The following is a 15,296-nucleotide window of genomic DNA, read 5'->3' on the forward strand; positions in this document are numbered from 1 at the left end:
GATACTCACAAAACCAAAAAGAAAGAAAGATCCCATATTGTTGTCCAAAAAAAAAAAATCCCATTCCCATTGGGTTTGCTCCTTTACCCACACCGTGATTGATGGTCACACTCCATTGTCCACACTCTCACCACCACAAGCTGTCGATATTCTACAAAACCACTCGCATCTTTTTTATTTCACTTTCTAAAAAGCTGTTTTTTGTTGGCAACAGTTTATTCATTCTTTAACTTGAGTTTCACTTTTGACCCTACTATTTCTACTCCACTCTTCTTTACGCCTCGACTAACTTAACGACGAAGCCCTCACTTACTCACTTTCCTTTATATATACAGTGGTTGGCAACAGTTTATTCATTCTTTAATATACTACACCCTCCTCGCCCTCCGACACACAACAACTCCCAACAGAACAACAAGTAATGGATTGGTTCTCATGGCTGTCGAGAACAACTCTTGAACCATGTCTCATGACGAACTGTGAACCATAGAGTTACAATCACGACATGATGAGAGATACATATCAGATTCAGGAAGCAGCTACAAATTTCTCCCAAGTACCGTATTTTGAGCTAAAAGTTCCACCACCAAATTGCTGTGCGTATTCACATATCACAGTCCGAGCGCAAGCGTCCCATGTATTGGCAATGTCTTTGAGCGACATCGGCTGTGACAAGCTTCTTAGCAATTTATTGAACCTTGCCATAGCTTTGGACGAGAGGTCCCCGTTCTCTTTGCTGTTCAAGACACCAGACCATGTTAATTAAGGTAGGAAAATGATCCAGTTTCTTATGGAAGGTTTCTAGAAGACATGAGCCAGATGATTTCAGAGAAGATTAAAACTATATAGCAGAAGTTTTGCTTGACCAAGTATGAAAGATCTATGTTTCAATTTTCTTGAGGTTGAAGTCCTGTCTTGTACCTTGTTTCCACCGGTAGTTTATATAGGAGAGATGGAGAGACGTTGGGGTAGCTACAAGGTACCAGTAGACGCAATGATTGAATAGGAGACTGTAACAAAAGTACAAAACATATCTTAAGAAGGGATAAAATGAAATGATACGGTTTCATTTCCACAAAATATTACCGATATATGACCATGCTTACCATTTGGGTTGATGAGAGATGAGCCTTCAAGGCTGGGCTGAGAGAAACAGCTATAAACGAAAGTCTCACTGTTGTTCCTTCACAGCCTTTGCTTGCTGTTGCTCCCTCACTAGAATCAGCGGCATCTTCATCATCACTAATCTCAACAACTGTATCTATCAGCCGCTGGTTTATTTCCTTGATTTCCTCCAAAAGAGCATGCTCGGTCTGCAGTCCAAGATTGAGTCCTCAATATTACAAAAACTGAAACCTTCTTTGTTGTGTGAGATCCTAAAGGGAGTCTAACTGAACAACATACCTCAGTTCTTGCCTTCTTGCCAACAGAAGTCGCAGTAGATTCCAGATCTGATGTTTCCGAACATGCAAACTGCTTGCAGTTATCACCAACGCTTCCTTCTAATGAATAAACGCTTAACGGCATTGCAGTTGTGCCACGCTTCATCTTCTTGGTCGGCGTCATCCCCTCTTGCGCCATGAAGTTTCTTGCTTGGAGACGACACTTAGTCTTTGCAACGAAGTCCTCTCCAACTGAAGCCCTTGAATTTCCTGGGGCTGAACCAGCTATCCTATCAACCATGCTTACAACAGATCCGATGTCACTTACTGCAGAAGAGAGTGATTGTGGTGAGATGGACTTCACCTGAAAGCAAGAAAAAACATACATCAAGATCAGAATATTTAGAACAATAATATTTCAACTACAAAAGACGTAACGCTACTTACGGCTCTGATAAGGCGTTCAATAGGCAGCTCAGTAGCATTTGGTTTCCCAAATGTACTTGTCAAAGGATTTAAATTATTTCCTTCAGGACTAATAAACTCCTGAAGGAGAGGAGAGGCAGAGATCCCTGGAGTGCCAAATGCAATGGATTGAACTACACCTTGCGTTCCAGTTGCTTGTTGGCGTGCAATATTCCCCATTGACAACGAAGAAGCTCCAGATGGTTTCTCAGAGGCAACTTGCATAGGGGACGGTGCCAAGGGGGTTGAAGGGGATGGGACAACGAAAGGGGAGTTTGCAGGTTGCACTGGAGTTCCATTCTTGTTGACAGATGAGATCACATTTTTCTGGTCGACCTGGGGAGACAAATGTTGTTGTGTCATCTGAGGAGATCCACCTGGCAGAAGCTGAGGCGACGTAACAGGAAGCTGGGATCCTGGTTTTAAATGTTGAAGGGGGGAACTAGTACGCTGACTCTGCAGAGAATGTTGCTGAAACATCCCACGACTGACATCATTTTGTGCCACTTGCTGTCTTGCTTGCAACTGTTGCTGGTGCTGCTGAATTAATTGCTGCTTCTGAAGCAGTTGCTGCTGCTGCTGCTGCATCTGGCGCTGTTGAAATTGCGGTTTGAGCTGCTGCTGCTGAGTCATTTGTTGGTCTTTCTGTTGCTTGAGGTGCTGTTGCTGAAGCAGACTGGAACTTAACTGGGTTTGGTTAACATTAGACTGCAGTGTACTTAACCCACTTTGAGCAGAGGCAGAACTGTTATTTACTTCTTGATAATTATTTTGTTGCATGGATCTCATGGCAACCTGCTGGCTATTATTCAGTGCATTTCCTTGGCCTGACTCTAAACTAGAACCCGGTACGGAACAGGGAATATTCTGCTGTGGTGCTGAAGCTAGAGGACGAGATGATAAAACATTGTACTGCGCATTTTCCAGACTACTCTGTTGTACCCTAGGCATGCTCATTGATTGCATCTGCGTATTCGCTTGACCATCATGGGAATGATTACCGTTCTGAGATGACTGTTGCTGCATAGGCTGCATTTGAGATTGCGGAGGCTGCCCTTGCTGTACTGGCTTCCTCGGCCTGTGCGCAGTTACGAAATCTACAATCTGCTTCTCATAAATAGCCACCTTATTCTTTAAAGGAGGCATGATACTGCTCTTTGAAACCGATAGGAATTGCATCATTCGCTCCAACATTGTCTTGAATTGTCTCAATTTCTCAAACTGCTCTGATCTTTGTTGCTGCGGAAGAGAATCCATCTGGGGAGAAAAAGAATTGTGTTCAATCAGAAAAGATACAAGCTACAACTTTTGTGGGTTTGGGAAGGAACATAAATATCCGATGTTTACTTTCTAGTGGACAGTAAACAATACGAGCCTCAAGAGCATCTTTTGGTGAAATGGTTTTCAAAAAGTTGTACGACTTTCTTTTGCAATGTCGAACCAGTTTTGCATTGAATTCATACAAATTTTCACTCAGATACTACTGTTTCAGAGAACATACACTCTACTCTCCTAGAAAAAAAAAAAATGGCAACTTACTTGCTGCAACTTGGCTATAACTCTCTGGTAGATTTCGGTAACATCTGGTAAGTACGCATCTTTCATAATTTTGATCTGCAAAGACAAAGCACCGAGGGAACACGATTACTCTTTACGGGAGGCCGGAAGCATTACCCAAATTAGAAAGAAAAAACTACCTTTTGGAAAACCTCCTCTTGCCAATCAACCGCATTTCCACTTTCCTTCTGTGCCGTGGAGTCTAGCGATGCTACAATTAATAAACAAAAGGTTTTGTTCAGCAACAGATCCTGCTGAGGGATTATGTAAAGTATCAGAACCTAAAGTATTCACAAGGATGTAAAAGCATACATGATGGAATCTCCGAAAGGGTTCTTTGGGATTGATACAATTGTCTCTGTTGGTCCACTACATTTTGAGGTGGAAGCAGGGAACCTGTCACTTGGCCTGAAGATTGTAGCCTTTGTTGCACATCCTGTTGTAGCAGATTAGGTTGTTGTAACTGCTGATGGTGAGACTGAAGGGGCATCATCTGCTGCTGGGATGGCTGATTTTGTGACTGTTGTCCCTGAGAAGGATACAAGCCATGGCCAGCTTGGTGTGTTCGTTGCAGCGCAGCGGTTGGCTGTGATAACATGTGCACCGACTGCTGGTTAGTCTGGGAACTGAGCAACTGTTGTTGTGGTTGCTGCAGTCCTGCAACATTGCTTTGAGTGCCCAGTGGTTGCTGAGTCGTAGCCTGAAGGCTGTTTTGTTGAGACATAAATTGCTGTTGGGCCGGTGGGTGTTGCTTCTGCTGCGGTCGCATGTTCATAACATTATTTTGCTGGTTCAGCAACCTTTGCTGATGTTGCTGCTGCTGCATATCCCCAACAACATGCTGCGCCATCATTTGATTCTGCTGGATGCCTGAGCCACTTGCAGCTTGTTGCCGCGTCATTTGTGCTTGCTGCTGGGGAGAAATAGACTGATGCGGCAATGAAGTTTGTTGCTGATGGATCCCAGAGGCTTGTTGTGATTGCGGATGTTGCCTTAGCAGCGACGATTGCTGCTGACGAAGAATAGTCTGTGACGTAGTCTGCTGAGAAGAGAATTGAGGACTTGACTGCTGATTTGTGTGGAGACCCTGGATGGGAGCTGAGTTCACAGCTGAAGGCTGCGTTGCAGATGTCGTACTACCAGGCTGTTGAGACGAATGCATTTGATTGGGCTGCAATACATTTTGTTGCTGTTGTTGTATGGGATTGGGAACATTCCCTGACTGAAAATTCTGCCTGAGAAGTTGCTGCTGATAAAGATATTGTCCACCCTGTGGCTGCTGCTGCTGCTGAGAAGACATAATATGCGGCCTGCCCAACATCTGCCTTTGGGATCCTGATATCATGTTGGATGAAAGGCCATGCTGCCCAGATGAATCTTGCAACACTCCGGCAACATTTTGCATACTGGAATTCTGGTTTACAACGCTTGTGACGTTATTATTGGCTATGGAAGAAACAGGCTGCATGGAAGATGGTAAACCAGTAGAACCCGCCATTCCAGAGGCTGTATTACTCTGCATGGTTTGGGACATCAACGGCTGAGGTGCTTGAGATTGATTGTTTGGAAGAAGTTGCCCTTGATTGTTGGGTACTAGCAAAGTTAAACAGCACCAAATTAAAGAAACAGTCATCCAAAAGAGCCAGATAAGAAGAGTTAAGCAATACATGGTTGAGAATCATGATTACTTGAATCCATTGATGTGGTATTATTAGCATCAGTGGTAGTTGAGGAAGAGCCAGCAGCATTTTGAGATTTAGTCTCCATAGTCAGCATCTTCATGGATATCTTCCGAAGGTAATCAGTCTGAAAATTCAATAAAAAAAATCAGGGAGGTATATATAGCTTTACGGCTACCAAAGTCTGTTATTTTCCAGCTTGTTAAAAAAAGTGGATGTTCAGTACCTGGTTAACAGCACCGCTGAAAGTTTTCTCCTCAAATCTGGCAGCAATTCTCCTGAGATCGTTAATTCCTTCTGGTCCAGAACTCGGAAGGTGCCTGCTTAGTGTTTCCATTCTGCGCATAGAGTAAGAAAAACAGAAGTAAGGGTCAAAAAAGTGTAACACCATGTATTTCTGATGAAACATTTTGGAGACATAACATTACAACAACACCAGTTAATATTAATATTAAATAAACTTACATCTTGTTAACGATCTTCTGGCGTGAATCAGGTGGCAACTGTTTTCTCCACTCACCATTGTTAATGGCTGCAGATTCTCCATTTGGAATGGAAAGTCTCCAGTTGTTGTTATCCATCAAGTGTTCCTACGTTCGCAAACCATGATAACCAAAACATGATGCTCATATCCCAAAAAAAAAAACTACAAGAAACAAACGACCACACAGAAGATGGATTATTATTATTCACACTCATAATTTCTCAATATATGTCGCTTTCCTTTTTTTTCATTTGTGCCAAATAATCAGACCAGACAGGATAATAATAATAGAAAGTTTGAGACATCAGAAATTAAATAAGGAATCACCAACCCTGAAGAAAATCAAAACAAGTTGTGTTCACTGATCAGCCAAAATTTTCATTTTTTTTAATTACCAGCTTTGTCTCCTGTCCGTAGCAGAAAGTCACATACAGTACAGCTTGCCGAGACTCCGACCACAAGATAAAACTCGAAAGCAACAGATGGAAACCAAAAAAAAAAAAAAAAAAACGAGATTCGAAAATTTCACCTACAATTTTTAAAGTGTGTCGAGGCGATTTCGCGGTTGCTACAAACGATTAGAGTCTGCCTTTAGGAAAAAAAAAAGGAGTTAAATTAGGGTTTAGGTTGATCGAGAAATGAAATTGAAGAATATATAAAAGAATGTTTCTGGGCAAACGCAGAGGAAGGAAACTTCATGCGTCTTAAGCTGACAACTGTGTCCCCTCAACTTCGCTTATAAGTTATGACCAAAGTTTTCAATGTCGTCGCGCTGCTTTTTAAATTACCACTAACCCCCTCCAATTAAACATAAATTACAAGGTCCACTGTGTATAATAAATATGTTGAGAAAGTTCCCTACGACGACGTTTCAATATCGGTACGAGCTGTTAGCGCGTAGCCGCGTATCAACCAATTACCAAGAACGAAATAATTTGAATATTTTAGAGTTAACATAAACCGTTTCCTTTAGCTTTGCAAGTTTTTAGAATCTAATTCTCTGAGTAGATACTGATTTCGGTGATCACTAGCAGAGTTTAATGTACTTATGTACATAATAAACAAAGTAATGGACTTCTCATCTTTTTCATTCGATCGACTAGAAAAACATGCGACTATAAAAAGTCAATGAGCAAGCAACACACACAGGAAGTCTTAAAGATTTTGCAAGAAAGACCACAACTCAAAGTTTCAGTAAAATACAGACAACTTTTAGAGGGAGATGAAATCAACTTTGTAGACTTAAAAGAACAACTTTCTAGACAGACCAAAATTCACAGAGAAGAGCCACAAAAGGGGCAGAAACGGAACTCAGGCTCCACGACTCGATCGCAGAAACGGCACGTAGCTAGAGATATCGGCGGAGGGAAAAACAGATCGCAGTCTCTACAATGGAGTACTTGATCTTTCCCGGGCCATCTCCAGACAGGAACAAAGAACAGCTTCAAGACTTTGTCGTAATCCACCAAATCGGCCTCCGAGCCACATCTTATGCACTTTCCGGCGCCGGATTTGAGCACCTGCCTCACCTGTTGCCCTAATCCACCAGCGAAGAAAAAGAACATCCTCTGTTTTCAGAATTACCTGAGATCTCCTTTTTTTTTTTAAGCTCTTCAGACACTTGTGCAGGGTTCACAAGAAAAACTTGTTAAGATTTCAGATTAAGGGGAAGATATAATTTAGTCTATCTTCTAGTTGTTTCTAGCAGAGGTAAGATAAGAACATAACTTTTGATTTTGCCATGTTCTAGGTGTTTCCAGCCCTTGTAAGAAACATAGTCTTGGTTTCCGATTTTTTTTTTTTTTTGTCTTTTTTGGTTTGGCCAACATCCAATAGAATACATGGATGATCAGCAGATAATTAAGTACCTGGTTAACAGCACCGCTGAAATTAAATTTTCTCCTCGAACCTGGCAGCAATTCTCCTGAGCTCGTTAATTCCTTCTGGTCCAGAGTGAGGAAGGTGCCTGCTTAGTGTTTCCAAGTAAATAGAGTAAGAAAAACAGAAGTAAAGGTCAAAGAAGTGTAACACCCATGTATTTCTGATGAAACACTTTGCAGAAGCTTAATAACAACACCAGGTAATATTAATATTAAATAAACTTACATCTTGTTAGCGATCTTCTGGCGTGAATCAGGTGGCAATTGATTTCTCCACTCACCATTGTTCATGGCTGCAGATTCTCCATTTAGAATGGAAGGTCTCCAATTGTTGTTATCCATCAAGTGTTCCTAAGTTTACAAACCATGATAAGAAGATAACCAAAACATGATGCGCATATCGCAAGGAAAAAAAAAACTACAAGAAGCAGACAACCACACAGAAGATGAATTATTATTATTCACACTCATAATTTCTCAATATATGTCGCTTTCCTTTTTTCCATTTATGCCAAATAATCAGACCAGCCAGGATAATAGTAATAGCAAGTTTGAGACATAGCTTGAGAATCACAATCTCTCGTTCCTAGGTGAAGATGTTATGCAGCTGAATTCTAGGGTATATGAGCATATTCACTCATCAGAGTAGCTACATAGCAGGTTGATCCTGAACCGGAAGTAGCAAAATACCCAAACATGTATTGAATTAGGAGAGATTGGATATCCGAACCCGAACAGATAATATCCAAACCCGAATGAATATCCAAAAATAACCGAACATAAATATATATATATATATATATATAACCTTATATTTTTAATATAAATCGTTTATTTTATTTAAAATATTTATATTGATGTTACACTACTTTAAAATCATATAATATGCATATAAGTACATATAAAATGATATGATACTCTATAGGTTTCTTGTGTAAAGCCATATTCTTTCTACATTGATCAATAAATTTCACATTTCATAAAAAAAAGGTTTGATAGTCACTTTAAATGCATGTCAAGCTTTTTATTTTATGTATTAACAAAAGTTACATCCATTTTTTTTTTAAAAATGACCAAATTATTTATTTTTGCAATGTTATCTCCAAATCTATTAATCACTCAATCTATTAAAAATAAAAAAAAATCAGTTGAGTGAAAATTATATTTTTAAATACAAGAAACTTAAAACAATGAAAAAAATAATTTTTTATTTTAAAATCTAAATATCCGAACCCAACCCGAAATAACCGAATCTGATTTAAAAATATTCGAAGCCGATCCAAAATACAAAAATACCCAAACGGGTTCTATATCCCTATGCCAAAATACCTAAAAATCTGAAATACCCGACCCGAACGACCAATTAGAATTAGTAAGAACGAAATAATTGAATATTAGAGTCAACATAAACCTATTTTAATAAGTGATAACTCTAATAGTTTTTCCTTTCACCAAAAACAACATATGTTTTTTTTTTTTTTTCAATTTGAAATTCCACCTAACGAACAGAAACAATGGTTACAACAGTGATTTAGTGATTTAAGTAAAACCCCAACGACTTAGGACTGTCTTTCTCCGAAACACACAGTCGAGTTACTTCGCAAGCTCGGACTCAATTCTAACAAATGACACACAGCCAGACCGCTTATCATAATCTTGAATCCGATTTCTATGATCACCGGCTTGTCCCGGTTAATCGGGACGGGAGAACATAGTCTCCACTTTCTCCTCACCAATGAACCGTTCCGACTTCTGCATTTTAATGGATTTGTAAATCTAAACTAAATGTAGTGTTATTGGTTCTATTATTTTAAAATTCACATTCAAATCCATAGTTATTGGTTTTATGATTTTAAAATAAATTTTAGAATCATGTGTTATTCAATAATAAAGATTTGTGTATGGATTTAATTTGCAACTGGATTTGATTGGATTTGTAACTATTGTTAAGAGTAAAATACAAAGGATCAAATATTGGGTTTAACCTTGTTATTTTGGCTGGATTTGTTTTATATTGTTTTTTTTTCATTCTTTATACTTTTGTGTCCCAACACACATCAGTTGATGCATTACTTCAAATTTTATACATTGTTTTTTGCTCATGTTAAAAACATGCACTAAGCACATGTCCATACAAACATATTGTATAATGCATACGATAATAAAAAGAGATGCAACGAGAGATGTATTCCATATGAACGTATCCCCACAAATTGTGTGCGACCAGCTTTTGCTGCTTAGCAAAATGAAAAAGAGGCAAGAAAGATGATGAATGGTGGAGAAGATAAAGTCGTCGATAAGTTCCGAGAATACTCCGTTGAGATTTCTGAAAAAATGACAAGTAAATCTGTTTTGTCAGAAATTTTTACTTTTGATCCGATCAAACTTCCGATAACATGGTGAAAAAATAGTTTGATCCGAAATTTCTGAGGAGATGCCATGAAAAGTTTGTTCTGAAAATCCATGTTTTTGGAAGTTGCAGTCGGAGAACATAATGTTCTCTTGTAGTGTTTTATTTAGGTCTAGTTACAAATCCATTGATTTATAACAATTCATTTATTTGATTTTAAAATACTCATATCAATAATTCTCACTGGATTTTTGGAAGATTTCTAAATATAAGGAGAATTTATAAATCCACTAAACTAACAGAACCAATAACCCCCACTTAATAAATCCGACAAAAATACACATAACAAACAGAATCTTGCATTGCTACAGATACTAGAAAAACGAGAAACCACTTCTTTATATACAAATATGTAAATGCAGTTGCCTTCCCCCTTATTTGGCTTTAGCTTCCCTCTTCCATACTCTGCATCTTCAAGGATATTTTGCAAAAGTAGTCCATCTGAAACTCGAAACCAGCACACAACATCAAGAAACAAAGGAGAGCATGATATCGAGGATGTAACTCACTGAGCTTAATAAAAAAAAATAGCGTAACCTGATTTTTTGCGGTGTTGAAAATCAACTCCTCGAAGCTGACAGCAATTCTCATGAGCTCTTCGATTCCTTCTTCCCCAGAATATGGAAGATTCTTCTTCAGTGTTTCCAATCTGCCAAATGGCAAAACTCACTTCTCTATTTATAAACATATGCATGGCAAAATGTTGTAAAACATTCTACTTCGACAGAGTTTTATCATCAAATTGGCTTTGGGGAAGCAAAAAAGGAGCAAGAGTTGATAAATATGACAAATTTGGAGGAGGAACAAACTCACAGCGTGTTGACATTCTTTTGGCGTGAAGCTGGTGGATGTAGAGTTCTCCAGTCAACTGTGTTTATGGCAAGATTACCTATGTGGACAAAGCAAAGCATTAACATCAGGATTCTAGCTCCATTTAAAACCTTCAAGAGAAACGAATCAAGTGGGAAAATGGATGCAACTGATCTCCAACATCCATTTATAAAACCAAGAAAATGGATTGCATCTGCGGATTTGCTTGACCATCATGAGAATGATTACCGTTCTGAGATGACTGTTGCTTCACAGGCTGCATCTGAGGTTGCGGAAGCTTCCCTTGCTGTACTAGCTTCCTCGGCCTGTGCATATTTAAGAAATCTACAATCTGCTTCTCATAATAAGCCACCCTATCCCTTAATGCAGGCACGATATTTCTCTTTGAAACCGACAGGAATTGTATCATTCGCTCCACCATTATCTTGAATTGTTTCAATTTATTAAACTGCTCTGATCTTTGTTGCTGCGGAAGAGAATCCATCTGGGGAGAAAAAGAATTGTGCTCAATAAGAAAAGAGACAACCACATCCGATGTGTACTTTCTACTGGACAGTAATTACACGAGTCTCAAGAGCATCTTTTGGTGAAATGGTTTTCAAGACACCAAAGTTGTACGCCTTTCTTTTGCAATGTCGAACCAGTTTTGCATTGAATTCATAGAGATTCTCACTCAGATACTCTACTGTTTCAGAGAACATACACTCCAACTCTCCTAGAAAAAAATATCGCAACTTACTTGCTGCAACTTGGCTATAACTCTCTGGTAGATTTCGGTAACATCTGGTAAGTACGCATCTTTCATAATTTTGATCTGCAAAGACAAAGCACCGTGGGAACACGATTACTCATTACGGGAGGCCGGAAGCATTACTCAAAATAGAAAGAAAAAACTACCTTTTGGTAAACCTCCTCTTGCCAATCAACACCATTTGCATTTTCCGTCTGTGCCGTTGAGTCTACCGATGCTAACATTTATAAAAAGTGGGTTTGCTCAGCATCAGATCTTGCCGAGGGATTATGTAAAGTATCAGAAACTAAAGTATTCACAAGGATGTAGAAAAAGCATACATGATGGCATCTCCGGAAGGGTTCTTTGGGATTGATACAGTTGTCTCTGTTGGTCCACTACATTTTGGGGTGGAAGCAGGGAACCTGTCACTTGGCCTGAAGATTGTAGCCTTTGTTGCACATCCTGTTGTAGCAGATTGGGTTGTTGTAACTGCTGATGATGCGACTGAAGGGGCATCATCTGCTGCTGGGATGGCTGATTTTGTGACTGTTGTCCCTGAGAAGGAAATAAGCCATGGCCAGCCTGGTGTGTTCGTTGCAGTGCAGCGGTTGGCTGTGATAACATGTGCACCGACTGCTGGTTAGTCTGGGAACTGAGCAACTGTTGTTGTGGTTGCTGCAGTCCTGCAACATTGCTTTGAATGCCCAGTGGTTGCTGCTGATGAAGGCTGTTTTGTTGAGATATGAATTGCTGCTGGGCCGGTGGGTGTTGATTCTGCTGCTGTTGCATGTTCATAGTATTATTTTGTTGGTTCAGTAACCTTTGCTGATGTTGCTGCTGCATAGCCCCAACAACATGCTGCCCCATCATCTGCCTCTGTTGGATGACAGAGCTATTTGAAGCTTGTTGCCGCATCAGTTGTGCTTGCTGCTGAGGAGAAATAGACTGCTGCGGCAATGAAGTTTGTTGCTGATGGATCACAGAGGCTTGTTGTGATTGCGGATGTTGCCTTAGCAGCGATGATTGAGCAGACACTTGAGGACTTGATTGTTGATTTGTGTGGAGACCTTGGAGGGGAGCTGAGCTCACAGCTGAGGGCTGCGTCGCAGATGTCGTACTACCAGGATGTATCTGCGACGGCAAAACCGAATTGGGATTGGAAAAGTTCCCTGACCGAAAATTCTGCCTGAGAAGTTGCTGCTGCTGAGAAGACATAGTATGCGGCCTGCGCAACATCTGCCTATGGGATCCTGAAAGCATGTTGGACGAAAGGCCATGCTGCCCAGATGAATCTTGCAACACTCCGGCTACATTTTGCATATTGGAATTCTGATTTACAACACTTGTGACATTATCATTGCCTATGGAAGAAACAGGCGGTATGGAAGATGGTAAACCAGTAGAGCCCGCCATTCCAGAGGCTGTATTACTCTGAATGGTTTGGGACATCAACGGCTGAGGTGCTTGAGATTGATTGTTCGGTAACGTTCCTGGAAGAAGTTGCCCTTGATTGGCGGGTACTATTCAAGAAAAAGTTAAACAGCACCAAATTAAAGAAACAGTCATCCAAAAGAGCCAGATAAGAAGAGTTAAGTAACACATGGTTGAGAATCATGATTACTTGAATCCATTGATGTGGTATTATTAGCAGCAGGGGTAGTTGCTGAAGAGCCAGCTGCATTTTGAGATTTAGTCTCCATAGCCAGCATCTTCATGGATATCTTCCGAAGGTAATCAGTCTGAAAGCCGAAATAAAAGAAAATCAGGGAGGTGTAAATGGATTTGATACCCCATAGCTTTACTAGTACCAAAACTCGTTCTTCATCAGGCTGTTAAGAAAAACATGAATGTTCAGCAGCTGATTAAGTACCTGGTTAACAGCACCGCTGAAAATTTTCTCCTCGAACCTGGCAGCAATTCTCATGAGCTCATTAATTCCTTCTGGTCCAGATTGAGGAAGGTGCCTGCTTAGTATTTCCATTCTGCGCATAGAGTAAGAAAAACAGAAGTAAAGGTCAAAAAAGTGTAACATTTTGGAGACATAACATTACAACAAAACCAGTTAATATTAAATATTAAATAAACTTACATCTTGTTAACGATCTTCTGGCGTGAATCAGGTGGCAACTGTTTTCTCCACTCACCATTGTTAATGGCTGCAGATTCTCCATTTGGAATGGAAAGTCTCCAATTGTTGTTATCCATCAAGTGTTCCTACGTATACAAACCATGATAAGAAGATAACCAAAACATGATGCGCATATCGCAAGGAAAAAAAAACTACAAGAAGCAGACAGAAGATGGATTATTATTATTCACACTCATAATTTCTCAATATGCCAAATAATCAGACCAGCCAGGATAATAATAATAGCAAGTTTGAGACATCAGAAATTAAATAAGAAAATCAAAACAAGTTGTGTTCACTGATCAGCCAAATTGTTTTTTTTTTTTTTTTATTACCAGCTTTGTCTCCTGTCCCTAGCAGAAAGCCACATACGAAACGAATAAACATACTTTATGACATGACACAAGCAAAGTTAATCAATTCTCCTAATTAGTAAGAACCGAGAATCACAATCTCTAGAGGGCGATGGCTATATAGTATAGCTTCCCGAGACTCCGATTACAAGATAAAACTCCAAAAGCAACAGAATGACACCAAAACAAAAACGAGATTCGAAAATTTCACCTAAACTTTTCAAAGCGTGTCGAGGCGATTTCGCGGTTGCTACAAACGATTAGAGTCTGACTTTAGGAAAAAAATAGAAGTTAAATTAAGGTTTAGGTTAATCGCGAAATGAAATTGAAGAATATATAAAAGAATGTTTCTGGGCAAACGCAGAGGAAGGAAACTTCATGCGTCTTAAGCTGACAACTGTGTCCCCTCAACTTTGCTTACGAGAGCATGTTTAACAGGGTTCTTGTGGGGTTTTCAGCTATAAGAATTCATTTCTTAACTTTTTTTTCTTTTTTTTGTCTGACTTTTTTTTTTTCCTCGATAAATATTTGATTCACAGAATTAAAAACCCACAATACAACATACATAAGCCCAAGAAAATGAATTAAAATACAACAAACATCTGGATCCAAGACCCAACTATGAAAATTCTAGGAGACAAACGAGGTTCCACCGCCATACAGACAAACGCTGCAGTTTAGACGTCGCCCTCGCTTTGAAACACCACCGGATAACCAACCATCGATTCATTCGGATCCACCAGAGCTCACTAACTTTAAACCATCACCACCGCAAACGTCTTTAACTCAAGTGAACCCAATATGGGAGAGCATCAATCGACTGTTCGAGATCTCATCTGTCACCATTCATCACAAGCACCGAGAGAAAAGCTTCACGCGAACCATCACCGTTAACAATGGTCGAGCTTCGATCGTCCTCCGACGATATCTCCACCAACCCTAACCAAACCAAAAGCGTAAAACTAAAAAAAAGGAGACAACCAAACCCTAAAACGGAATTAGGGAACCAAAAATCGGCAAAGCAAAGCAAGGAACGCCTTCACCCCCCAGGATCTAGACCGACGACGGCAGAGCTGACGAAGCTTCCACCTCTCGGGGACAGGAACCGGCATCGACGGAGCTGGAGGAGCCTCCACCTCCCAGAGACAAAACCAAGTAGCCGAACGAAGAACTTCACCGCGCCTTTCTCAATACGACCGCGCCTTTACGCCAGAGACAGATCCGCCATGGGCGGCCTTGTTCCAGAGCTCAGGCAAAGCGGAAGAAAGAGGGGACAAGAGCAAAGCAAAAATCGAAAGCTTTAAAGGTGGCTTGAGGGACTCTGGTGACGGCACGCACGCTCACGCGCCGGCCGGTTACCAGACCCGGTTATAAATCTACTTTCTCTTTCTACT

General features: G+C 40.1%; 3 protein-coding genes across 7 annotated transcripts; all 3 read right to left on the reverse strand.

Moving 5' to 3' along the window:
• Positions 1-330: 330 nt before the first annotated feature.
• On the reverse strand, positions 331-7,789 carry LOC103872366 (mediator of RNA polymerase II transcription subunit 15a). Of its 4 annotated transcripts, XM_033273331.1 has the most exons (13): positions 5,963-6,360; positions 5,549-5,673; positions 5,310-5,421; positions 5,072-5,210; positions 4,417-4,997; positions 3,717-4,380; positions 3,545-3,615; positions 3,387-3,461; positions 1,830-3,104; positions 1,405-1,746; positions 1,107-1,313; positions 922-1,010; positions 331-736 (listed from the first exon to the last, which is right to left on the reverse strand). In XM_033273331.1, the coding sequence occupies exons 2-13, from the start codon at positions 5,662-5,664 to the stop codon at positions 529-531; spliced, it is 3,879 nt and encodes a 1,292-aa protein (XP_033129222.1). In that variant the 5' UTR covers positions 5,665-5,673; positions 5,963-6,360; the 3' UTR covers positions 331-528. The 4 variants fall into 4 exon arrangements, with proteins under 4 accessions (XP_033129222.1, XP_033129221.1, XP_009148973.2 ...); XM_033273330.1 differs by having other exon boundaries at positions 3,717-4,997; positions 5,093-5,210; XM_009150725.3 differs by having other exon boundaries at positions 3,717-4,997.
• Positions 6,668-7,187, reverse strand: LOC103872365. The gene has a single exon (XM_033273347.1). It carries the CDS (start codon positions 7,130-7,132, stop codon positions 6,842-6,844), a length of 291 nt encoding a protein of 96 aa, XP_033129238.1. The 5' UTR covers positions 7,133-7,187; the 3' UTR covers positions 6,668-6,841.
• Positions 7,790-8,515: 726 nt separating the features above from the next.
• On the reverse strand, positions 8,516-14,389 carry LOC103872364 (mediator of RNA polymerase II transcription subunit 15a). Of its 2 annotated transcripts, XR_004448577.1 has the most exons (12): positions 14,114-14,389; positions 13,511-13,635; positions 13,292-13,403; positions 13,043-13,160; positions 11,760-12,941; positions 11,586-11,656; positions 11,428-11,502; positions 10,917-11,172; positions 10,671-10,746; positions 10,395-10,506; positions 10,116-10,298; positions 8,516-9,199 (listed from the first exon to the last, which is right to left on the reverse strand). XR_004448577.1 is itself a non-coding variant. In XM_009150720.3 (11 exons), exons 2-11 carry the CDS (start codon positions 13,624-13,626, stop codon positions 10,242-10,244), a joined length of 2,175 nt encoding a protein of 724 aa, XP_009148968.2. In that variant the 5' UTR covers positions 13,627-13,635; positions 14,114-14,389; the 3' UTR covers positions 10,028-10,241. The 2 variants fall into 2 exon arrangements, 1 of the variants encoding a protein (XP_009148968.2); XM_009150720.3 differs by lacking the exon at positions 8,516-9,199 and having other exon boundaries at positions 10,028-10,298.
• Positions 14,390-15,296: the final 907 nt, after the last annotated feature.

The sequence above is a fragment of the Brassica rapa genome, chromosome A06 (genome assembly GCF_000309985.2).
Source record: "Brassica rapa cultivar Chiifu-401-42 chromosome A06, CAAS_Brap_v3.01, whole genome shotgun sequence".
Taxonomy (NCBI): domain Eukaryota; kingdom Viridiplantae; phylum Streptophyta; class Magnoliopsida; order Brassicales; family Brassicaceae; genus Brassica; species Brassica rapa.